Source organism: Danio aesculapii, chromosome 16 (genome assembly GCF_903798145.1).
Source record: "Danio aesculapii chromosome 16, fDanAes4.1, whole genome shotgun sequence".
NCBI classification, from domain to species: Eukaryota; Metazoa; Chordata; class Actinopteri; order Cypriniformes; family Danionidae; genus Danio; species Danio aesculapii.
In genome coordinates this window covers 12,235,761-12,262,583 of record NC_079450.1, presented here as the reverse complement: position 1 = coordinate 12,262,583, position 26,823 = coordinate 12,235,761, and the positions used below count along the sequence as shown (strand labels likewise).

Genomic DNA, 26,823 nt, shown 5'->3' with positions numbered 1-26,823 from the left:
AATGCATGATGCATCACATCTTGAATGATGCATAAATCTGTAAATGGCCATAAGCTTTCCTTCGATACAACCTCATCACATCCAAAACGGCCACAAGTTGGACATTACATGACTAAATGGATGAGCCTTAAAGGAATGACACTGAAAGAGCCAAAGCTAAAAAGCACCACTTAATCTGACAGACTGCCAACATTCGTAAAAATACAACACAAGATTGCACAAAAGATTCAGAAAGAAAAATCTATTAAAATATTCTGTACGCTAAATCAGTGTTTCCCAACCCTGTTCCTGGAGGCACACCAACAGTACATATTTTGGATGTCTCTCTTTTCTTACCCATTAACTTCAGGTTTTGGAGTCTCTTCTAATGTTCTGATGAGTTGATTCAGGTGTGTTTGATTAGGGAGAGGTGAAAAATGTGAACTGTTGGTGTGCCTTCAGGAACAGGGTTGGGAAACACTGCGCTAAAAAATGAAAAATAAATTAAAAAAAAAAAAGTTCCAGTGATATTTGGGGGTCTGAAAAAAGGTGTGTTTGGGGAGAGGCCTTAAATGCTATAAATTCGTCATCTAGTTGCTCTAGATCAGGGATGGGCAAACTCGATCCTGAGGGGCCGGTGTCCCTGCATAGTTTTGCTCCAACCCTAATCAAACACACCTGCTTGTAGCTTTCTAGTGATCTTAAAGACACTAATTAGGGGGTTCAGGCGTGTTTGATTAGTGTTGGAGCAAAACTCTGCAGGGACACCGGCCCTCGAGGATCAAGTTTGCCCATGACTGATCTAGATTATCACTCATGCAATTTAAGGTCCTCCACAGACTACACTAGAGCTAAGAGAAACTCTCAAAGCTCTGTACTGAAAAATTAAATAACAAATGTAATAGGTGTTCACAGACCCCATGCAACCTCACTCACATGTTCTGGTCGTGCCCCAAATTGTCTAAATTCTGTTATTTTTCAAGGCAATCTCAGACATATTGGACATAAATCTGAACCCAAACACTCAAATCGCTATTTTCGGAAAACCTCCAGATGATTTTCATGTCACAAACATTCAAAATAATGTCATCACCTTTTCCTCCCTTGTTGCTCGTAAAAGAATTCTCTTAATGTGGAAATCACACCTACCACCCTCAATCAAAGTCTGGTTGCACAACATTCTCCAAGTCTTTTGAAATTGGAGAAGAATTCGTTCTCACTTTCAGAGGCTCATCTCACAAGTTTTATGCTCATTGGTGGCCACTACTCAATTATTTTGATGATTTAACACCTCTTCAAGTGATTATATAAGAAATCATTTTATGGTCAGAATTAGCTTTAAATTTAGCATTTTTACTCCGGTATTGTCATGCCCTACACTAGACGCATTGGTCCAACCTCGACACAACTAAAACCACAATAACCAAGAAGTGGGTAGCACCTTATTGTTGATGTAACTAGCTAAAGTATCTACTTTATTTTATTTACCTAGTTATTTATTCATTATTTACTTATTTAATTTACTTTTCCCCGTGTTGTATTATTATCACTTTATTTACTGATATATATGTAAATTCATTTATATAATTATTTAACATTTTGTTGTTATTATTATTTTTATTTTAATTTATCACTCTGTCGTGTTATATGTCTTACAAGAAGACTGACTATGTGTAGGTATAGAGAGGGTTTGGGGTTAAATGTTTACAAAAGTGTTTAAAAGAAAAAAAAAGCAGAAATTGGACATTTGTATACAACGAATGCTATTCACTTGTGTTCAATAAATAAGGTCTACAAAAAAATAAAATAAAAATTATGGTGTTTTCATCTCTATGTAAACCATGTGTGTGAAAATGCTGCATGCATATTATGTGTTAATCTATAGGAATGCAGGAGTACTACAGATTCAAACACATGTGCATATGTAGTGTTTGACTACAAAGTGGCATTTCCAACTACTGGCCCAGAAAGCAGATTACAACAAATTTAGTCATTTTTGCATCCATACGAATGTGGACTATTTGTACTATACATAAAACATTTACATGTTTAATACATTGTAGTTGTGTAAACAAACAACATCAGTTTTCAACACAGGCTCATTCTGAAAACATACCTCTGTATACATTTCTGGAGAGCATCAAATACGTCCCAGGAGCTACGTTTTTTTGCAGTTTTTGTTTTCTCGAATGCACCAGAGGCCACTGCGTACGCTTTTTCAGATCTCAAATTTCTCTTGCGAGTGCCATTCATGCCTGCTGTTCTCATGTAAATCCACCATGGGCTGCTGTCAACTGACTGTTTGACTGACTGACTGACCGATCGACTGACCCACACTTCTCCTTCCCTAAACCCAGCCAATAGTGTATTCAAAAGCACAAATTGACCCGCCCTAAACCCAACCGACAATTTTAAAAAGCAATCTAGAAAAAGAAAAGCCCTCGCCTGACTTCTACCATGTTTTCAGATTTTACCACATTCTCACCCTGTTATTACTTAATTTTTTTACGTTTATTTTATTTTTTGGATTGTCTACATTCTGGAACCGTTCTTCGCCAGACTCAAACCCTGTTGTCACGGTCAACTCCTCTCTGCGTCTCAAGTCTGTCGACGTACATGACGAGCCACTGGACAAACTAGAAACAGTGGGAAAGCTGCCCATATGGAGGGAAGCAGTCAGCTGGTAAGCGCGAAAAGGAACTGCATCATTCCGCCTCGTAGCGTCCATTTTAAATACAAAATGCAGACATACGTCCTTCTGGCTACATAATTCGTGATCTCCATAGATCTATATAGGGCTATGTTTTCAGAATGAGCCGATGTTGTCAGTTTTACATTGTAAAGTGCTACTTTTCTACAGTTTTTCTTTGTTAATGTGCTTGACGGATGTGCTTCTTGCACCTTTTGCAGAGCTTCGCTTATGAGCGCCGCACAACACTCCATGTCAAATAAAAAAAATTAAGAAATAAATGTTTTTTGATTTTTTTCACACAGCAGTCATCAACATCAGTTCCAAAGTAACTTACTGTAACAGGTACACTGATGTCAAAACAACATTAAAAAACACATCCAAAAACACGTCAAAAACGCAAATCGATTTGATGTCAAAATCTTGACGTCTATTTGACATCCGCAGAATAATGCACTTTTGACCACCAAAATAATGACAACAAAAAAATTATAAAATTAGAAAAGTTGTATTCGTCTGAAAGCTTCCAAATGACAATTTTACACTGGCTTTTGTATCCCTACAATGCATATAAACTACCTTGTCATCAAATGGACCTCTAATACTGCTGTCAAAAATCAATTACCGGAAAGACGTCAAATTGACATCCAACAATGGTGTCAAAAACATGTCATAAATCTATTAAATGACAGTATTGCAATAGATTTTTGACGTTTTTTTACGCCAATCTAGATCGCAATTTGTTGTTGTTCCTGTAATTAATTCCCTTATGTGATTTTTGATGCCAATGTTAGATATATTTTGGTTATAGTAATTTGTTTGTTCATGTAATCGATTTGTGACGTGTTTTTTGACGTCAATGTTAGATGTCAGTTTGAAGTCATTTTACATCAAGGTGGTCAATTAACATCAAATTGATCTGACCAATTGGACCAATTTTAGAAACTCGTGGCAAGTGTTTTGCCCATTATTTGATCGGCAAAAAGACAGGGAAGTTCCCCATTCCCGAGCACTACATCTTGAATTGTAATGCCCGATTCACACAGGGCTTCATCGTCAACGCTTGACAGAGGGTGTGTCTGAAATTGGGGATGACACGATCGTCATGGCAGTATCAGCCAATTAAATAAGTCTGCAATCGGCTACTGTCTGAGCTAGTGTATTTGCATTAAGTGATCTGATTGACTGACTGTTCGGCAAGTGAATGGGAAGTTTTTTTTTTTTTTTTTTTACATAATTATTTTATTATGCTTTAAACAACAGAAACATGAAACAATGTAGTAAACATAACAATGCCAGGGTAATAGAAAGTAAATAATAACAACAATACAAAAAAATAAATAAATAAAACAGACATAAAACAAGAGTATAAATAATTATCCAAAATTCTTACAAATACAAGCAAGCATGACCTTTACAGTAATCAAAAATTTTGAAACTAGAACACAGTTGGACAGTTTTGACGGCCTTTTGATTAGCACTATGCTGAATAGTGCAGAAGTAATTTTTCAATTCCTTATAAAACACAGTAAAACAAGTTTTTTGTTGGAAAATTTACACTTATGTACATGAAACTTAATTAACAAAATAAATAGTTTAATAACAAAAACTTCATTAGCAAATGGGAAGTATTGATGCTGATTCACTTTGATTGGGTGACGTCAGGCATTGCGAACTGCATTGTGGATCTGTCGGCACCACTTCAGTGGCGTTGCTCGCTGCAGAAGTTGGGAATTTCTCAACTTTTCAAGTGCCAACAGAAGCGTCATCCAATCAGATTGCTTTATGCAAATACACCAGCTCAGTGGCCGATTGCGTACTAATTTCATTGGCTGATGCTGCTATGACGATCGCATCAGCCCCTACTTCAGACACGCCCTCCGTCAAATATTGACGTTGAAGCCCTGTGTAAATCGACCACAAGAGTCAACCAATCACACATCAGCCATTGGACTTAACCCCTAATACCCATTGATCACATATAGCTTATTTGCTCATTCTTATGTAATGACACTGGCATCTAAGGATACTGTTTTGCACTAATTAGATGCCATCATCCTCTCATATTCAAGCTCTTCAAATTCTGCGTCTTCACAGAGAACACAATGTGCTGATACGGCTCATTTAAAAAAAAAAGAAAATTCTTGGTACTTCATTGTTCTAGGGCTTTGATACTTGTGGCATTAATCACACGGAGACATTGCGTACGTGAACTTGTGTACCCAAGCACATTTCTCCAGAATTAATCACCCACAAGATGATGCCTTTCCACACAGACGCCAGTAATGATGGCACATTCATTAGCTGGACCCTATTAACCACAGACACACACATACTTACATAAAAAAGGACTCCAGATCCTAAAAGCAAGAAAAATGCTTTACTAAAGTGTCGTTGGTGATTTTTTCTTGTATTGTTTGTGTTTAGTAATATATTTAATACAATGATGCATTTATCTGTATCAGTATTCATCATCTAAAGCTCTATATTTTTGCTTTGTTCTGAAAGTGCAGATGTTTTAATGTGGAGCAGTTTAAATGTAGTTTAATGAGATGCTTTCTAATGGCTTCTGATTGAGCAAGGTCAATGCACACTCAGGCAGCACGTCTACTGTTTTAATGTCAACTGAAACACTGAATGCTCATTATATTCTTTCCAAAACAAAAAGTTCACATTAATAAATACTATATTAATATAATGTTTTTAGAGAAATCTGGAAACATTTTACTATTCAATTAAACAGTTCTATCACACGAATACGTAACAGCTAGTATTAAGCTGTGGTCACACTGGGCTTTTCCTCCCATAGATTTCCATTCATATGCACGCGAATGCGTCAGACCGGAAACGCGGGGTCATGCGTCAAGTTTCTCATGTTGCTGCGTTGCAAGTTACAAGCTTGGTGAACTCTGACCTGCGAAATCGCATCACTTGACAGCGTGAGACCCATCGAGGATCAAAACAGGACCTCTCTGGACAAAAATTTAAAACATGGAGCAATCACTCGCTTTTTTTAATGTCGAATAATCTTATTTAACCCCGCCCCATTTTGCAGCGCCGTACGACAGAATTTCGCACACACAAACTCCAGTGTGACCGCAGCTTTACTCTTAGTATTGTTCTTTAAAAGTGTATTAATTTAATAACAACTATTGTTTATCTAAATAAGTTCATATTCAGTAATGAAGCATTCATTTCATCGAAGGGGATAGTAAAGACGACTGTCACTATAAACATTACAAACGTTTTAAAATTTATTAAATTACTTATTTGCACAAGTATATTTTCTGCAATATATATTCACCGGCCACTTTATTAGGTGCACCTGCTCGTTAACGCAAATTTCTAATCACATGGAAGCAACTCAATGCATTTAGGCATGTAGACATGGTCAAGACAATCTGCTGCAGTTCAAACCGAGCATCAGAATGGGGAAGAAAGGTGATTTAAGTGACTTTGAACGTGGCATGATTGTTGGTGCCAGACAGGCTGGTCTGAGTATTTCAGAAATTTTAAAACACAACCATCTCTAGATTTACAGAGAATGGTCCAAAAAAGAGAAAATATAAATAGAGTCAGTGGCAGTTCTGTGGGCGCAAATGCCTTGTTGATGCCAGAGGTCAGAGGAGAATGGCCAGACTGGTTCCAGCTGACAGAAAGGCAACAGTAACTCAAATAACCACTTGTTACAACCGAGGTGTGCAGAAGAGCATCTCTGAACACACAACACATCCAACCTTAAGGCGGATGGGCTACAGCAGCAGAAGACCACACCGAATGCCACTCCTGTCAGCTAAGAACAGAAAACTGAGGCTACAAATCACACAGGCTCACCAAAATTGGACAATAGAAGATTGGAAAAACGTTGCCTGATCTGATGAGTCACAACATAAAAGCATGGATCCATCCTGCCTTGTATCAACGGTTCAGGTTGGTGGTGGTGGTGTAATGATGTGGGGGATATTTTCTTGGCACACTTTGGGCCCATTAGTACCAATTGAGCATTGTGTCAACACCACAGCCTACCTGAGTATTGTTGCTGGCCATCTCCATCCCTTTATGACCACAGTGTACTCATCTTCTGATGGCTACTTCCAGCAGGATAACGCGCCATGTCATAAAGCCCAAATCATCTCAGACTGGTTCCTTGAACATGACAATGAGTTAACTGTACTCAAATGGCCTCCACAGACAACCGACCTCAATCCAATAGAGCACCTTTCGGATGTGGTGGAACAGGAGATTCGCATCATGGATGTGCAGCTGACAAATCTGCAGCAACTGCGTGATGCTATCATGTCAATATGGACCAAAATCTCAGTACATTGTTGAATCTATTCCACAAAGGATTAAGACAGTTCTGAAGGCAAAATGGGTTCCAACCCGGTACTAGTAAGTTGTACCTAATAAAGTGGCCAGTGAGAGTGTGTGTGTGTGTGTGTGTGTGTGTGTGTGTGTGTGTGTGTGTGTGTGTGTGTGTGTGTGTATTAATTTAGTCTGAAAATCAGTAATATAAATTCTAATACTGTTATGTTACTGTACTTTTAATATTTCAAACGTCTAATCATTTGATAAGCATAAAATACAATTTCCACACATATGAACGACAGTGTGTGTTGTATTATTATGTATGCTTATCTAGAATTAAATTATAGATGATCTTTTTCTCATAATATCTAACTGAGTTTTAGAGTGACAAAAATTATTATCAGACTGACATAAAAAGCACTCAAACACAGTATTTTCTATATTGTAGGATTTTGCTATGCATATATCAAAACTAACATTGTTTCTAGAATGATAAACTAGTATGTAAAAACAACAACACACAACTCTGTATCAGTTTATAGCGGTGCATACAGAATCTGATCTTGTTAGTTTTGTGCATGATATGCATTCTAACACACACTGAGAAGAAAAAAGAGCCAGTGATGAATCTACAAACTAGCTGAATGACTTCTGCCTCTATTATTTACTGTAAAGAGGTGTAAAGTTGATGAAGAGAGAGGAAAGAGCACACAGGGTCCAGATCAAACCTGTCTGAGCAGAGATGAGCGTCTCGTCCTGAAGACTAGCACTGACCACTGAGCCCTGCTGGTCCTGCCAGGTCACCTCTTTATCACACACACACATACACAGGCAGACGGTCAGAGGAAACGGTTTTTTATGATCTTTTTGCTTCTACAAAAACACTAGCACAAGCAGATTTTCAAGAGAAACATGGATGTTTGAAAAGGAAAAAGTTTGGATGTTTAAGTCTCACTTTGTATTGTGTAAAGTTCATATTCAGATGGTTAAAGCATGACCTAAATAGTGGTTCTTCTCTGAGGTAAATATATCTGTTTCTCTATGTAAATATATATATATATATATATATATATATATATATATATATATATATATATATATATATATATATATATATATATATATATATATATATATATATATATTTATTTAGTTTTTTTTACTTTTATCTGACATTTGGATCTGGAAAGACTCAAGTAAGTGGAGGAACAGGAAAGATTTTTGTTTTAATAACCTGCAATCATTCATTTTTTTCAGACCAATATTAAGTGAGACTTAATATAGATCTGAAATTGTTCTTAAAATACAGTCCGCTTACATTAGTATTTTGCAAAGTGGAAAAAGTTAAAGTTAAAATGTGCTTAAAACATTTTTAAAACATAAATAAAAAATAAAATTATTAATAAAACTATCAAAATTAATATAAACTATAAAATTATTAATAATATCAATATCTGGATTACATATGAACTAAAAAGGGTCATTTTTGATTTAATAGTAGCTTTAATTAATATTTAATCTGTGACAATTAACAATTTGTTCCTTTAAAAGTTTTATTTTTTTAATTAAATGCCATTCAGCTTGATATTTTGTGTCTAGTGATATGCAACATTTTCAGGCTCTCTTAGATTTAAAAACACATACATTTTTCCTAATTTAAAAGTAAAAAAAAAAGTTAAAATATACTTTTAAAAACTTAAGCAATAAATATACAAGTAATAAAACAATAATATCTGGATTACGTAATAAGAGAGGCCAGTTTTGATGTAATGGTGGCTTTAAAATGAAATGTAAATGCACTGTGATAGTTTTATGTGTACAGTACTTACAAAACTTCTATTTGCAAATGCAACTCATTCAGGCTTGCTTAGACATTAAAATAGTTTTTTAATTGCTGATTTTATTAATCAAATTTGTTCCAAAAATATAGAATGAACGTATATACAATTTGTGTTTACAACAACTGTGATAAATAATTAGCTATTAATTATAACTATCAATTAGACTTTATTTCAGAGAAATCAAAGAGGCTGGCGAGGACGAGTAAATAAGGCACTTCAGCACTGCAGCAGTGAACAGCTCCTACTACACATGATTGTGCTCTATCTGCTGGTCAAACTCCGCTACTGCAATTTATACTTACTGTATACTAAAAGATCTCAATAATTGCAATCCGTATAAAGAGTTTACAACAAAATAATGCTTTTACCATCAAATCTAAATGATGTGCGGACAATTATCTGCCTCTATACAGCTCTGAGAAAACATCTGTCCAGACACAAGCCAGATCCATTTAACACTCTCTCTAAATGTCTCTCATTATTCAGAGCAAAACACATTAAAACTATGACAGTCCACACAAGAGAGATATATAAGAGACTTGAAGAGGAAGACTGACCTAGAAACAGAGAAAACCAACTCATCAGTGAAAAATTCTGTGTTGCATTAATACTCCATTCACTAAGTTTTAGGAAAACAAGAGCTTTTAAAGGGCTGGGTGATCGTCTCGATCATTTTCAGCAGTGCAAGTGTATATTTTGTATATACTTTATACAGGAATACTTCCAAACGTTATACAAACGTTATACTTCCAAATGTTCTAAACATCTAAAACTGTACTTCTAAACGTTTTCTCTATATTTACACCGTAAACTGTTATTAATTGATTAATTTAATTCATTTAAATCAATTATTAAAAGATAATGAACTTTGGATTTATATGCAATGATAAATGATAAATTATTAACATGCACTTGAAAAAATACTGACTTGTTTCAACCCAATTATTGATTAAATATAAAGAAAAAATTAAATGCTGGGTTAATAACATTTTTAATCCAACAGTTCGGTTTATAATAATAATAATAATAATAATAATAATAATAATAATAATAATAATAATAATAATAATAATAATAATAATAATAATAATAATAATAATAATTCCTTACATTTATATAGTGCTTTTCTGGACACTCAAATCACTTTACAATTTTTTTGGGGGGGAATCTTCTTATCCACCACCAGTGTCCACATTTTTTAAATGATATGGTTTTATATGATATAAATATGGTTCGTCCATATTTGATAAAAAAAATCAGTAAATCAAACAAGTCAGTATATTTTAGTGCATACACATTATTTAGTAGGGCTGCACAATATTGGACAAATCTAACATTGCGATATTTTGTTATTCTACAATTATATATATTGCGGTCAGAATCCAATTTCACCATATGACTTGAATCTCTCTAATTGAACTGAATTTAGAATATTAGATGGATTGATGGGATTCTGTAGGGCATAATATATAATAAACAATCTACAAGCTTACATAAATACAATGAAGAAAAAGACACTACTGAAATAAACTGTTTTATTGTTTTCCCGAGTACTTAAACAGTATTCAGGTATACAGTAATTGAATAATCAAATGTAAAATAACACAGTGTAGTTTTTGTTGTATAAATAATTAAAAATATTCATCATTATTAAAGTTAAAAGCAGTACAATTTATTATGCCTAAATGCTAAGTGAAGATTTATAAACTAATATCGAGAGGAGCATGTGATATGATTGATCGCAGCTGGCCTCTCCTCCGTAATCAGCAATAATCCAATCAGATTGATTTCAAGTTTACAATAAATAGACCGAATTCATTCTACCATCTTATCTTCGTTTTGGAAAAATCCCTCCAATCCACCCCATCTCCTACTTTTCCTCCTTTTACGAGGAGAAGCTCTAGAGACCTACCTGATCTCGTACCACCTTATATTGCACCCGGAAAGTATTGATAGCACTTCACTTTTTCCACATTTTTTTATGTTAAAGCGTTATTCCAAAATTATTAAATTGATTTATTTCCTCAAAATTCTAAACACAATAGCCCACAATGACAATGTGAAAAAAGGTATTTTGAAATTGTTGTAAATTTATTAAAAATAAAAAATTTGAAAAATCACATGTACAGAAGTATTCACAGCCTTTGCTGTGAAGCTCTGAATTAAGCTCAGGTACATTCTGTTTTCACTGATCATTCTTGAGATGTTTCAGCAGCTTAATTGGAGTTCACCTGTGGTAAATTCAGTTGATTGGACATGATTTGAAAAGGCATACACCTGTCTACATAAGATCCCAGGGTTGACAGTGCATGTCAAAGCACAAACCAAGCATGAAGACAAAGGAATTGTCTGTAGACCTCAGAGACAGGATTGTCTCGAGGCACAAGGCTGGGGAAGGTTACAGAAACATTTCTGCTGCTCTGAAAGTTCTTTGCAACAATTTCCAAAAATATTTTTTGACTTGGTCATCATAGGGTATTGTGTGTAGAATTTTGAGGAAATAAATGAATTCAATCCATTTTGGAATAAGGCTGGAACATAAAAAATGTGGAAAAAGTAAAGTGCTATGACTATTTTCCGGATGCACTGTAAATGCTTACTGACCAGGCGGGAGCCCTGGGCTCAATAATCTCCGAGGTCAGGGTTCTCTCCTGAGATAGCATGCCAAACCTGCTAATAGCCTTAAGCAATATTTAAATGTTAACTCTTGAAATAAATAAAATCCTCATATAGTCACAGGCCTCAAAAAAACACAAGTAAATGATCAATTGTAATTCAGACTAAACGTTTAAAATGTGACAATTGCGAATGATCACATTGTTATATCGATGTTGAAATGATATACAGTGCAGCCCTATTATTGAGTATAGAAAAATCCCACAAAATAGTTTGAAATGAAAAACAGAAATACTCTAGTAATAATATTTACATGCAGAATAAGTTCTGCATTGCATAATAATAAAATTTGGATTTCATATTGACTTTAAAATCAACTACAAATATACTGACGATCGTAAATGTTGACCAGCCCTTAAAGTTCTCATGAAAGTTTTCTCAGAAAAAAGAAAACAAACAGATGAAAATACTGCAAAGCTCCACTGCAAACACACTCCTGGAGGGACTTGCCTTTCCTGCCGTTGACTGCAGGGCCGTTTGGCCTCATTTCACTCGCTTTAACACAACAACAGGAGCAACACAATCAAAACAGTGCAAAATACACAAGCCAGAACAATACATCCTTCACATCTTGAGTGCCATGTTTTTTTAAAAAAAGGAATGTGAGAGTATTTCAGGCAGCAGATAGAGTAAATATCAGTGGGACGGATGGTGAAGGTGGCAGACGCTCACACTCACAACAGGCCAGATCTTGTGACAGAAACAACGGATGTGGCAGATGGGAGAGGAGGAAGTGTGATCGGTTGGAAACTCATGTGTTTGTGTTTGGACAGTAATGTGTGTGTACCAGTTTTTCATTTATAAATGTAAAGCTGGCACAAACCTAAAGCCTACAGTGTGTAGACATAGAAAAACAGACAGATATACAGTTGATGTCAGAATTATTAGCCCCCGTTTATCTTTTCCTCCAGTTTCTGTTTAACGGAGAGAAGATTTCTTCAACACATTTCTTAACATAATAGTTTTAATAACACATTTCTAATAACTGATTTATTTTATCTTTGCCATGATGACAGTAAATTATATTTTACTAGATATTTTTCAAGACACTTCTATACAGCTATAAAAGAGAAATTTCAAGACTTAACCAGGTTAATTAGGTTAACTAGGCAGGATAGGGTAATTAGGCAAGTTGTTTAATGATGGTTTGTCCTGTAGACTATCGGGAATAAAAATAGCTTAAAGGGGCTAATAGTTTTGACCTTAACATGATTTTTAAAAAAATTAAAAACTGCTTTTATTCAAGCCAAAATAAAACAAACAAGACTTTCTCCAGAAGAAAAAATATTATCAGAGATATTGTGAAAATTTCCTTGCTCTGTTAAACATCATTTGGGAAATATAAAAAATAAATAAATAAATTCAAAGGTGGGCTAATAATTCTGACTTCAACTGTATAGAATGAATAGATAGATAGATAGATAGATAGATAGATAGATGGATAGATAGATAGATAGATAGATAGATAGATAGATAGATAGATAGATAGATAGATAGATAGATAGATAGATAGATAGATAGATAGATAGATAGATAGATAGATAGATAGATAGATAGATAGATAGATAGATAGATAGATAGATAGATAGATAGATAGATAGACACGTATGATAGATAGATAGACACGTATTTCTACTTTCTAGTAACTTTTCTAGTAACTATAATTTGCTCTACTGTATATTCTCTCTGTTTGAAGTCACTTACGATAAACGCAAGCCAAATGAATACTGTAAACAGTAAAAAGCGATTTTTCTTTTAAAAGTGATTAAGCCTCTTGCTATAAAATTCTTAAGCAAATTAACTATGTGCTTATCTGTAAAAATTAAGTTAGGTCAACTTAATTCTAAGTTAAAACTGGTTTATTTATCACTTTTAAAGGGATGGTTTACTCAAAAATGAAAATGTACTCACCGTTTAGTCTCCCTCAAGTGGTTCCAAACTGTACTGAAAACCTCTAACCATTGACTTCCATAGTATAGAAAAAACAAATACTCTGCTTCAAAACGTTTTCGCAAAATTTACACCATAAACTGTTACTAATTGTTAAATTGAATACATTTAAATCAATTACTAAAAAATAATTCACAAAAAAAAATAGTGGCTTGTTTCAACACAAATCTGGGACAAATATAGACAAGGCCATAAAATGTCATATATTTTAGTGCATATACAGATTATTAGGTACAGAAATTAAAAGAAGTGAAAACCTGTAAGCATTGACTTCTATAGAAAAACAAATACTATCGGAGTCAATGGTTATAGGTTTTACAGCTTTTAATCAAAATATTTTCTTTATTAACCACTTGAAGATGAGTATACAGTGAGCACATATTTAGTTTAAGGTGAACCACCCCTTTTAAAAGTGACAAGTTTTTGGGTAAACCAATTCTATCTCACGGCAAAGTGCACCTGCTTGATTTTGTGGCTAATTCATATGAAATCATACAATCTCATTCATACAATTTAGTACATTTTGCTTATCCCATATTGATGTTTGGGTTTAGGGGAGGGGCTGGGTGCCACGCCTCCTTTTAAAAATCATACATTTTTATACGACTAAACTAAATCAACTGACAAAACGTAAAATACTTTTGTTTCCGTGTGAGATCAGGCTGGGTAAATCTGTTGTAACTTGAACTAATCAAGTTCACTTAAATTATAGAATTATGCACATAGTTAATTTGTTATAGATAAATTTAAGGCAACAGCTTAAGTTGACCTATTTGGAACCACTTGAAAGAGAGTAAACAGTACGTAAATTTTTACAGTGTGTATTAATGATGGGACTGACTATATTATAATTAAAAACTTAATAAAGCACTACTGACATTAAAGCAATCTCCCAGAATATACTGTAAGACACAGTTATAAAACAAGTTCCTTGACAATCTGCGAGAATTCACTGAATGTTTAGAGACTAAGCTGTGCCTATATGCATTTGTGAGAGACAACATCATTTATGCACTAAAAGAAAGAATAGCAAAGCAGAACAACACGTTTATAAAACCAATGGCTGATCAACACAAACATACACTGAAAAAAATGCTTCATTGGATTTACTAAATTGGTTGCAAAACGGGTTGCAAACAAAGGCGGTGGCTCAGTGGTTATCACTGTCGCCTCACAGCAAGAACGTCACTGGTTCGAGTCCTGGCTGGGCCAGTTGGCATTTCTGTGTGGGGTTTGCATGTTCTCCCCATGTGGGCGTGTGTTTCCACTGGGTGCTCCGGTTTCCCCTACAGTCCAAAGACATGCGCTGCAAGTGAATTGGATGAACTAAATTGGCCATAGTGTACGAGTGTGTGTGTGAATGTGAGAGCGTATGGGTGTTTCCCAGTACTGGGTTGCAGCTGGAAGGGCATCTGCTGCATAAAACACATGCTGGAATAGTTAGCGGTTCATTCTGCTATTTTATTTGTTTACTCAGCTTAATTTGCCACAAATTAAAAACAAATGTGTCAAAACAGGCTAAATACAGCTGTTTACATGCACTTTTTATTCAACAAAAATGTTCTTAAAAAACAACTGACATTTAAAAACATGTATTCTCATTTATCTAAAACTATACACGGTTTGTCCAGGCTAAAGGTCCCAGATCATCAGTTAATTATAGATATATGCAGAGTTAATCTCCTATTAAAACAATGTTACTGTAAAGGATGATAATTAAACCATATTAACAAAAATAACTGCAAGCAAAAGAAAGCAGGTGAAAAACATTCTGTGTTGAACAGTGAAAGAGCAGTGAAAGAATGATCACGTCCACATGGTTAATGTTAGTCCCAGTAATAATCCCAAAAGAATGGTAAAAGTGAAAGCGGCAACAGCTGCTGCATACAAAAAAATCTGGAGTTATCAATCGTGCTGCTTCTCGGTTTTAAGATCACATTTGCATGTATATTGACAAACGGTCTTAAACTAACATTCTAATTAGGGATGAGGCAGCTCTTGCAATTTAAAAATTAGGTAACACTTTATTTTGATGGTCCATTTGAGTATTAGTAGACTGTCTGCTTAATATTTGTTGATACTGCTCCTTCAACAGACATTTAACTGACTATGAGAAACTTAGCAAGTACATGTCAACATACACTTACCCTAACCCCAATCTAACAGTCTACTTATAATCTGATGAGAATTAGTTGGCATGTAGATGCAGTGTAACTTAATTCAACAAACGGACCATCAAAAAAGTGTAACCAAATATATTTTTTTAACCAGTCAAAGTGGCAAGTGGGGGTGTCTGTCTAACCCGCCACAGCTGAAATCTGTGTTAATGTCAAGCCCTGTTTGCAACAACATAACTTTAAAAAAACTGTAAATCCAATTAATCATTTTTTCAGTGTAATGAGTGACACAAAACACATTTATAAACTGCTTTACACAATCACTGTAACAACAAGACTTGGGGAAAATAAAAAAAAAACTACCAGTCTTTGTCACATTCACATACAAACACAAGATGCTTGCAATGGAGCTGGCCTCACGACCTCTCAGAGCAAACCCAAACCAAGAGAGAATTCTAAAGAATTCTGTGAAATCTCTAGAGGAAACATCAGCTCAGGACCATTGCAGAGAGGTTTAATTCAGCTCTTTCTGAACGATTAAACCATCAGCACTGATGCTACACACCTGGACAAGCCTCAACTTCTTCTTCTCCATCTTCTGAGAGAGGAATGAGAGAGGGAAACATCAGCGTGCTCATGCACAACTACAACCACGCATGTCACTTCCATGAGCATGTGTGTGTGTGTGGACTAAACACTAAAATAACAACAGAAAATGACATACGACGCACAAACTGTGTCATATTCAGCCAATGGGGGAATGGAGCGGTGCAATGTTGTAAGAACAAACATAGAAGCGTTGTCTGATTGACAAGCAGCACCTAATCATTCATTTATTCATTCATTCTCTTTTCGGCTTAGTCCCTTTATTAATCTGGGGTCGCCACAGCGTAATGAACCACCAACTTATACAGCATATGTTTTGCGCAGCGGATGCCCTTCCAGCGACAACCCATCACTGGGAAACATCCATACACACTCATTCACACACATTCAATAGGGACAATTTAGCCTTCCCAATTCACCTATACCACATGTTTTTTGGACTTTGGAAACCGGAGCCCCCGGAGGAAACCCACGCGAACACTGGCAGAACATGCAAACTCCACACAGAAACGCCAACTGACCCAGCCGAGGCTTGAACCAGTGACCTTCTTGCTGTGAGGCAAACGTGCTACCCACTGCGCCACCGTGCAGCCCGCACCTAATTATTTACAAAAGAATTTGAAATAACAAATGGGACTAAATTATGCCCCATTTTAAAAGTAAAACATACTCTAATAGGTAGTGTAATCTATACAACAATAAGAGCAGAGTGTGGGTGAGAGGGGGGCAGTGTTTCAATGTGACCTGGCTATATTGTAATTCTACTATTGTGCTTCTTTAACTGCTGCTGTTGGTTTCTGTATGATTAAAAAACGATGACAGTTAAAGTAACTAGGTTCATTTCAATTTAAATAAACTAAAATGAAATAAAATATTAATCTTGTGCATTTGGGTGGGTTTTGGACATCTTTTTGGCTGGAAAATGTCAGCTATATCTGACAACACTGCAGGTAAATCAATAGGCAAATGTTTCTTTCTAAGAACAGCTACATGTTTTTTTTTTCTCTCCCCTGGTGAATGAATAGGTGACTGTGGGATTTAATGAATTACTGAGCGGATACAGCAAACCCTCTTGCCGCAGTCAGTGTTTTTGTAGTCGCACCTCTCAAACAAACACCTCAGCAAGAGCAAGAGCCAATAAGAAGCGACACAGAAAGGCAAACATACTTCTCTCCAGCGTCCCCTTTGGAGGCAGTTGTGGCAGCTGACGTCCTCTCCGGCTGTTTACGGGGGTCCCGGTGGGGCTGGTCTGAACCGATCCACCGCGAGGATGAGCCCTGCAGAAAAACACACCAAACAGCAATATTACTGTGCTTTAATGCAGTAATGAGAGGCAGTAAATACCCTGAGCGCTGACAGCAAGACTGTTAGTGAGGAAATGCTGACAAAGGAGAGATTTCAGCAAATAAAAAGCAAACTGTTATAAAGTGACACATTATAAAAAGGGGTTATTAAAAAGCATGTTAAATAATATCATGCACATCCATCTGAATGAAGCTGGAGAGTAAAATAAAAAAGTAAACATTATGGTTGTCATCGGCATTTTTGGGTGTACTAAAACTAAATGATTTGCAATAACTGCAAAGGTAACGCTCAGTATATGGTAGAGGTAAAATAAAGGTGACATTTGTCTGTATGTTTTTTATGTTTGTATGTATTCCAACTTCTATAGCTATATTTTGTTTTCATAAGAAATTACGTATAATTATATATTTTAAAACATGATTAATTGCATTTAAAATAAGCATTTGTGTTATATATATATATATATATATATATATATATATATATATATATATATATATATATATATATATATATATATAACATGCACAAATATTTGCAAAGATACTTAAGTTTATATAAAATTTGCATCCTATGCATATATACTATATCATTTGTACATTTTCTTATATAGTGTTGAGGTCAGAATTATTAGTAAACTTTTTATTGAATATATGAACACATCTCTCTCTCTCTCTCTCTCTCTCTCTCTCTCTCTCTCTCTCTCTCTCTCTCTCTCTCTCTATATATATATATATATATATATATATATATACACACACACATATACAACAGTTTTGTCTGGTTCTTTTTTCAACAGTAAGTTTCAAACTACAGCTAAACAAATAATTACAGAACAGGTAAGTGACATTCCAAGTTAATCTCTCTCTTTTGTATGTTGTAGTGCTGTATTTATACCATAGTAATCTGGTAGTGTTTGCTGTGCTTTGGCTTTTTTTAGGGGTTAATCATTGTGAACACCTGATTGCAACAGAGACATATTGGGAAGTCTCTGTAGACTGATGGCATTTCATGCAGTTTAAAACTTATAATCTTAAAATGTAAGCAAAATCACCTGTTTTGTCATCACTTTAGACATTATGCAAGATGATCATTCCAAGACTAGCTCTAAAGTAATGTTTGTGAAGTAGCAACGGTTTCTGCTGTTTTGATCGTCAGCTTCAGATGTGTTATATATATATATATATATATATATATATATATATATATATATATATATATATATATATATATATATATATATATATATATATATATATATATTTACACATAAATAAGAACATAGGTCAAAAGCACAGCATTTAATTGAAACAATATTTTTTTTTAACAATATCTTTCCTGACACTTTTGATGGCATTGATTTGAAATAGTGTAAATAAAATAAAAGGTTTAAGCTAATATACATGTATTTATTTATAATATACCGATTTGCAACCTGATTTGTTTCAGTGTTTACTGTTTTAAACAAAATGCTTGATGATTTGGCACATAAAGGGGAGTCTTCATGGTGATGCTAAAAGAGAAACATGCTTTCTCTCTCTCTCTCTCTCTCTCTGCAATCAACAAAAACAAAAATGTGGATTTAAGACAAAAGAACCAAATGGGAAAAATTGTTAAACATCACAATACAGTGAGAAAATGAGTCCAAATGATGAATCCACACCATTCACATACAGTTGAAGTCAAAATTATTAGCCCTCCAGTGCATTTTTTTCTTCTTTTTCAAATATTTCCCAAATGATGTTTAACAGAACAAGGAATTTTTCACAGTATTTCCTATAATATCTTTTCTTCTGGAAAAAGTCTTATTTGTTTTATTTCGGATATAATAAAAACAGTTTTACATTTTTTTAAACCATTTTAAGGTCAAAATTATTAGTATTATTTTTTTACAATACAATGACTTGCCCAATTATCCAAACTTGCCTAGTTAATCTAATTAACCTAGTTAAGCCTTCAAATGGCACTTTATGCAGAATACTAGTATCTTGAAAAATATCTATTATATACTGTCATCACGGCAAAGTTTATCAGAATTAGTTATTAAAACTATTAAGTTTAGAAATGTGTTGGAAAAAAAATCTTCTTTCCGTTAAACAGAAATTGGGGGAAATATACAGGAGGGCTAATAATTCAGACTTCAACTATATAGTGCTACAAAACAAACCTTTAAAAAGAAAAGAACATTGATTGCATCTACACAAAATAACAACACACACAAAATGAAAGAAAATCAAAGGGCTGGCTGACTGGATGCAGGGGATGTTTGTCAGCACATTGGTTGCATTATTGAGGGGCAGTTTTGCAGGATTGAGCGTCTAACTTTATTCTGGGTCACCTCGATAAGGCAGGGGAAGATGGTGCAGAGTGTCCCGATGGCAGAGAGGGCATGGAGGACCTCATGTGCGGCCCGTCGGGCGGACGCTCTGTGGAGCGAGAGCGACTGTACATGGGACGCTCCATCGCGGCCCGCTGGTCTGCAGAACGAGACCGGTGATGGTACTCGTGCCGGTCCGGCGCTCCTCCGTAATTCCTGGAGAAACGTGATCAGGGGAAACAGTGTGGGATGAGCTGGTTGTTTTTGGCTGATGGTGTCCAGACTGTTGAGAGGTCAGGGTTCATTTAGTGTCCTCTTTGGCACTTTGGAAGCAAACCATCTATGAAGCTAGTCATAGTTTTCATTTGTATTGAAAAATATGATATATTGGAATTTAAAGTTAACTTTCAGGTAAGTGGTTGCAAACTATTTATATGGGAAAACAAATTAAGTCGAACATTACTAAATGTAATTTGTTGGTTTAAATTCAACTCATATAAATTGTTTGCAACCACCTACCTTCAAATAAAATTGTAAATCCAATAAATCAATTTTTCAATGTGTTTCTGTAGGTGATTGCATCTGATTGACTGAAAAATATCAGTAGCATCATGATTGAGGTTGGATTAGAAAAAGGAAATACAGAATAACACATTTTATGGCACTCTAATAAGAGGAATTATAAAAACAATTATAAGAAGAGTAGTGCAAAATTATATTTATCACATTCATAAAAACTGTGGAAGAAAATATTATTAGATTATTGCTGAAGGACAGATCCCATCCATTTTATCCTGAGATAATGAGCAAATAACCCTTTATATATATATATATATATATATATATATATATATATATATATATATATATATATATATATATATATATATATATATATATATATATATATATATATATATATATATATATATAATTTATTTATTTATTTATTATTTTTTTTTTTGTCAATTTGGATTCATGGAAAAAATGGATGGGGAAAGCAGTTCTGAAATAAACACAGCTTATATATTTGACATTATAAATCTACGCACAAAAAAACACAAAGACATGTGCAGTGCATGAAAAGTTGTCCAGCATAAGTAATAAAACAAATGTTAATTAATATTTTAAAATATATTTTTTCCTGAAAGTTTTTCTAATGTTTAAATATTACTTTTAAAAGCTCAAATCAATGAGCTGTATTTATTTGGTGTAGATTTAGGTTTCGTGCAGACAATAAAGACATTGTTTATTTATGTGCTTATAATTTTAAGAAAAAATACCAAAATTTTCACCAAAAATACCATAAAACAATAATATTATACAGTAGTCAACATTTTAAATGGATCAAAATCTTTTATTAAAGTCATCCCATATATCTGTTGACTAAGAAATATAATTGAAGTCAGAATTATTAGCCCCCCTTTGAATTTCTTTTTTCTTTTTTAAATATTTCCCAAATGATGTTTAACAGAGAATGGAAATTTTCACTGTATGTCTGATAATATTTTTTTTCTTTTGGAGAAAGTCTTATTTGTTTTATTTCAGCTAAAATAAAAGCAGTTATACATTTTTATTAGCTATTTTAAGGTCAAAATTATTAGCCCCTTTAAGCAAATTGACTGTCTAAAGAACAAACCATTGTTTTACAATAACTTGCCTAATTACCCTAACCTGCCTAGTTAACCTAAGTAACCTAGTTAAGCTATTAAATGTCAATTTAAGCTGTATAGAAGTGTCTTGAAAAATATCTAGTCAAATATTCACTGTCATCATGTCAAAAATAAAATAAATCAGTTATTAGAAATGAGTTTTTAAAACCATTATGTTTAGAAATCTGTTGAAAAAAATCTCTCTGTTAAACAGAAATTGGGAAAAAAATAAACAGAGGGGTTAATAATTCAGGGGGGCTAATAATTCTGACTTCAACTGTATGTCAGAACAGAGTAGGCTTTCGGAAAGGAGGGGCTTAAAGTGGGGACTTAAGGGGAACTAAAGTGTTTTTAGACTTCAGATGCATTTAAAAATTGTAGAATACAAACAAAAGTAAACAAAAAAGCAGCCTTAAGTGCATTTAAAAATTGTAGAATACAAACAAAAGTAAACAAAAAAGCAGCCTTAAGTGCAATAATGTTTTTTTTTTTATTCAAAAGCAATATTAATTTTAAAAATCCATATTGTCTATCAAATATTCTGAGTTTTAATGGCAAAAATTATAATAATTTTTTTACAGATGTGGGGTTGACCATTAATGAAACGAAGATAGGCAGTGAGGACGTTCTCAGTGTTGGATATCATCCCAAATAATGTCTCCATCCTGAAACAAAAAGGCTGTTGACATTTTGGACAGGCCATAAATGGCTGACCCAAATAAACTTCAGCGCTGGTAACCCTCTGTGTCACTGTACGGCTCTATGAAGGGCCATCCTAACAGGACGCGGTAACCTGACCACCACCTGCTGACTGATGGGACACACACTACTGTGATGACTGCCAAAAATCACTTACATACTGGTAAGCCCTCACAGAACGAGACCCTCAGCCTCCAGAGGGCTTATATATAAGTATTTTTGTCATATTAATAATTTTGAAAAGAGACTTCTTTAATAACGCAAACATTTTAAGAGTGTTATAAAAATAGATTTTAAAAATGCGTTACAGATATCTTAACATCAGCTGGACAACAATTAACACACTGAAAACACTGAATTAGAGTGTACACGTAGACACATATATTGTGACCAGTAGCAAACTAAGCTCCCATTAAAAGCTAACATAGTGAAGTACTGTATTTCTGTTTATTTTACATCATTTTGGAGTGATTCTTCATAATATATTTCAGATTCTTCATGATGACTTTATGAGAAATGGCAATGACGATTTATGAATGAGTCAAAGGCATACAGTAGCTCACCATTCATACAAAGAAGCTTGTTAAGCATAACAGTGTATATATTTTCCATTTTTGTGGGGAAATATATACATTTGCAGGGACGGTGACAGGGACAGTGGGTTTTCTAGTTATTCGCTTATTTAACCTCATGTTGACATTCATGATTGCAACCATGAATCTTTGCTGACTTGTTGATTTTATGTGCACTTTTCTTGCTCCAACATTACATTGACTATAGTGAGATGAAAAAAACACTTAATTAAAATAAAAATGGATAATACTACTACTAATACTACAATTACTACTACTAATAACAACAACAACAATAATACTAAAATAGCAACAAATAATAATATTAATAATAATAATATATTATTATTGTTGTTGTTATTATTACTATTATTTTGTTTTATTATTGATAGTAATAGTAGTAGTAGTTGTACTAGGCTGTTAGTAATAATAATAATAATAATAATGGTGGCGCAGTGGGTAGCACAATCGCCTCACAGCAAGAAGGTCGCTGGTTCAAGCCCCGGCTGGGTCAGTTGACATTTCTGTGTGGAGTTTGAATGTTCTCCCCGTGTGGGCGTGGGTTTCCTACGGATGCCTCGGTTTCCCCACACAAGTCCAAAAACATGTGGTATAGGTGAATTGGGCAAGCTAAAATTGTCTGTAGTGTATCTGTGTAAAAGAGTGTGTGTGGATGTTTCCCAGTGATGGGTTGCAGCTGGAAGGGCATCCGCTGCGTAAAACATATGCTGGATAAGTTGGCGGTTTATTCTGCTGTCGCGACCCCAGATTAATAAAGGGACTTAGCCGAAAAGAAAATGAATGAATGAATGAAAGAATAATAATAATAATAATAATAATAACAATAATAATAATAATAATAATAATAATAATAATAATAATAATAATAATAATAATAATAACAATAATAATAATAATAATAATAATTATTATTATTATTATTATTGTTATATTTTTTATCATTATCATTATTATTATTGCAACTTTTTCTTATAATAATTATTATTATTTTTATTATTATTATATTTATTATATAATAAAAGAGAAGACCTGGCACATAATTTTAATGAAGGCTGCATTAGCATATTACTAAGCATATTATTAGCATATTTCTAATAACCATTAACTTTTAAAAGCAAAAATAAAATAAAAATACTGGATAAAAGAATTTTTTATTCTCAAAAATCTTAGTTTAAATCACACCATGATGTTTGTTTAAATGCCACCATCCCATGTTGTCTTTTCTCAGGAAACTACAGCCATTTGTATGGCAAAAATCAAGTTTTGTAAAATCACTTTTTGTCCATGTTTGACAAAATCTCTAAGCCTTTTTTTACCTCAATCTGGCAACATACATTACAACCCAGTTGCTACTGTATGTTGATTTCTGCGCAAGTAGTATATGCAGGATTGGAATGGTGGTGGAAGCAACATCAGTGGCAGTAAAACTTCCTGCCAAATATAACTGTGCACATTACAAAAATCATGCAGTATGTACAGTGGGGGAAATAAGTATTGAACATAGCATGTTTTTCCTGGGAATAATATATTTTAAGGAGCTGTTTACATGGAATGGAACCAGATTTTGGTAAAAACCTAAACAATACAAACAAAAACAAAATGTGTGTAATGCGTAATAATGGAATAACACAAGGAGAAAGCACTGAACTACTGAAATATATTTAATACTTTTTATAAACGGTTTATTGGTGATGGCAGCTTAAAGACACCTCTCATATAGAGAATGAAGTCCATGAAATGTCCATCCAGGTTTCATCTTCATCATTTTACTAATGTAGATGTTGGAGTGAAGCAGCTAATATTAATTTACAATGAGGAAGGGCAGAGGGTTGTTGAAGAACTACTGAGAGATTCCAGCTGCTGTCTGGGCTTTCACTGCCTTTCTACACCTCCCTTTCTTTATGTGTTCAATACTTTTTCACTGTGTCATATTTTATTAAACAAAACTTCACTTTATTATAAATAACTTCATTTGTCAACGAATTAGATTTGTTTTCTTTGCATATATGAATTTATATGGTTGTTACCAACATCCGGTGAAAATATCAATTCAACAGCACCTTAGAAATATGTTTTCAGAGAAAAAATGTTGACGTGTTCAATACTTATTTCCCCCACTGTTTTTATATGAGGACATCAGCAGAACGTGTCAACATGAGGCTGTGAGGATTCAGTTTTCTCAACATCAGAGATCCTCATACATGCAGGTTTTCATCTGCAAATGCAGCGTTTTGAAAACCTGGCCTTGCGTTTTAGTTGAGAGGAGGTCAGGGTTTGAGAAAGCGTGTGTTAGTGGCATCTTGAAGCAGAGATGTTAATGTGACAGACGTGGACGGCTCTACCTGAGATCCTGCAGGTCACTGTCATGAGGCTGACTGTGTCGGGTTCGAGGTAACGTGAGAAAATGACTGCAGGCACATGAGAGAATATAAACATGGACTTTCAGAAGAGAGATGGAGGACTTGAGGGAAGAGAGCGGATTATGCTGTTTTGAGCTGATGATGAGGACGATGATGAAGGTGGGATGAACCCAAACACTTCATGTGGAAGAAATGTGGTTAGAGTTCAGTGAAAGCAAAACACACACCTAATAATTACTGTATCAGATCAGCTTAAATCAGAGCTGTGATAATGACATTATAGGTGCCCGAAAATAAAAACAAAGCAGGTTTGGTTTAAATGAATAAACATATAAATAAGCTAAGCTATAATTATAAATATGACAAAGTTTTTAACAATAATTTATATTATTATTATTATTATTATGATTATTATTGCTACTTGCCAGAAAACCCCAGTGTTGATTATTATTATTATTATTATTATTATTATTATTATTATTATTATTATTATTATTATTATTATTATTATTATTATTATTATTATTATTGTTATTATTAATATTATTATTATTACTTACCAGAAAACCCCTGTATTATTATTATTATTATTATTATTATTATTATTATTATTATTATTATTATTATTATTAATACATAATATAATGCAAACATAATATTATTATTGTTATATTATTACTTACCAGAAAACCCCAGTGTAGATTATTATTATTATTATTATTACTTGCCAGAAAACCCCTGTATTATTATTATTATTATTTTTGCTATTATTATTATTATTATTATTATTATTATTGTTATTATTATTATTATTATTATTATTATGTAAACATAATATGAACATAATATATCTAACATAATAGAATTAATATAACATATACATAACATAATATAATTATAAATATAACACATTCTAATTCATTATTATTATTATTATTATTATTATTATTATTATTATTATTATTATTATTATTTATTATTATTATTATTATTATTATTATTATTATTATTATTATTATTATTATCATTATTATTATTATTTATATTATTAGATGCCAGAAAACCCCTGTATTATTATTACTATTATTATTATTAGTAGTAGTAGTAGTATTTATATTATTACCTGCCAGAAAACCCCTGTATTATTATTATTATTATTATTATTATTATTATTATTATTATTATTATTATTATTATTATATTTTTATTTATTTATTTATTTATTTATTTATTTATTTATTTATTTATTTATTTATTTATTTATTTATTTATTTATTATTATTATTATTATTACTTGCCAAAAAAAACCCAGTGTTGATTATTATTATTATTATTATTACATAATATAATGTAAACATAATATGAACATAATATATATAAACAAAATAGATTTAACATAATATATACATAACATAATATAATTATAAATATAACACATTCTAATTCATTATTATTGTTATTGTTATTATTATTATTATTATTATTATTATTATTATTATTATTATTATTGTTATAAAGCATATAAATATAATATAATAAAAGTATATTATAATAATAAATATAACAAAAATTCTAATTCATTATTATTACTATTATTATTAATAATAATAATAATAGTTCATAAATGTTTTAGAATCATTGATACTATTATTAGTAGCAGCAGTACTAGTAGTCTTGTTATAAGGAATTTAATATAATACAATACAATATGATATAATATAATATAATATA

At 33.0% G+C, this 26,823-nt stretch overlaps 1 protein-coding gene across 1 annotated transcript in view; it reads right to left on the bottom strand.

The window, feature by feature from the left end:
* The window catches only part of rims2a (regulating synaptic membrane exocytosis 2a), a 290,481-nt gene that overhangs the window by 84,134 nt on the left and 179,524 nt on the right, over positions 1-26,823 (bottom strand). Inside the window, exons 20-22 of the mRNA XM_056475706.1 lie at positions 25,075-25,140; positions 19,810-20,004; positions 17,334-17,443 (exon numbers count right to left, since the gene is read on the bottom strand). Coding sequence (XP_056331681.1) covers positions 17,334-17,443; positions 19,810-20,004; positions 25,075-25,140 — 371 coding nt within the window. The remainder of the gene's footprint in view (positions 1-17,333; positions 17,444-19,809; positions 20,005-25,074; positions 25,141-26,823) is intronic.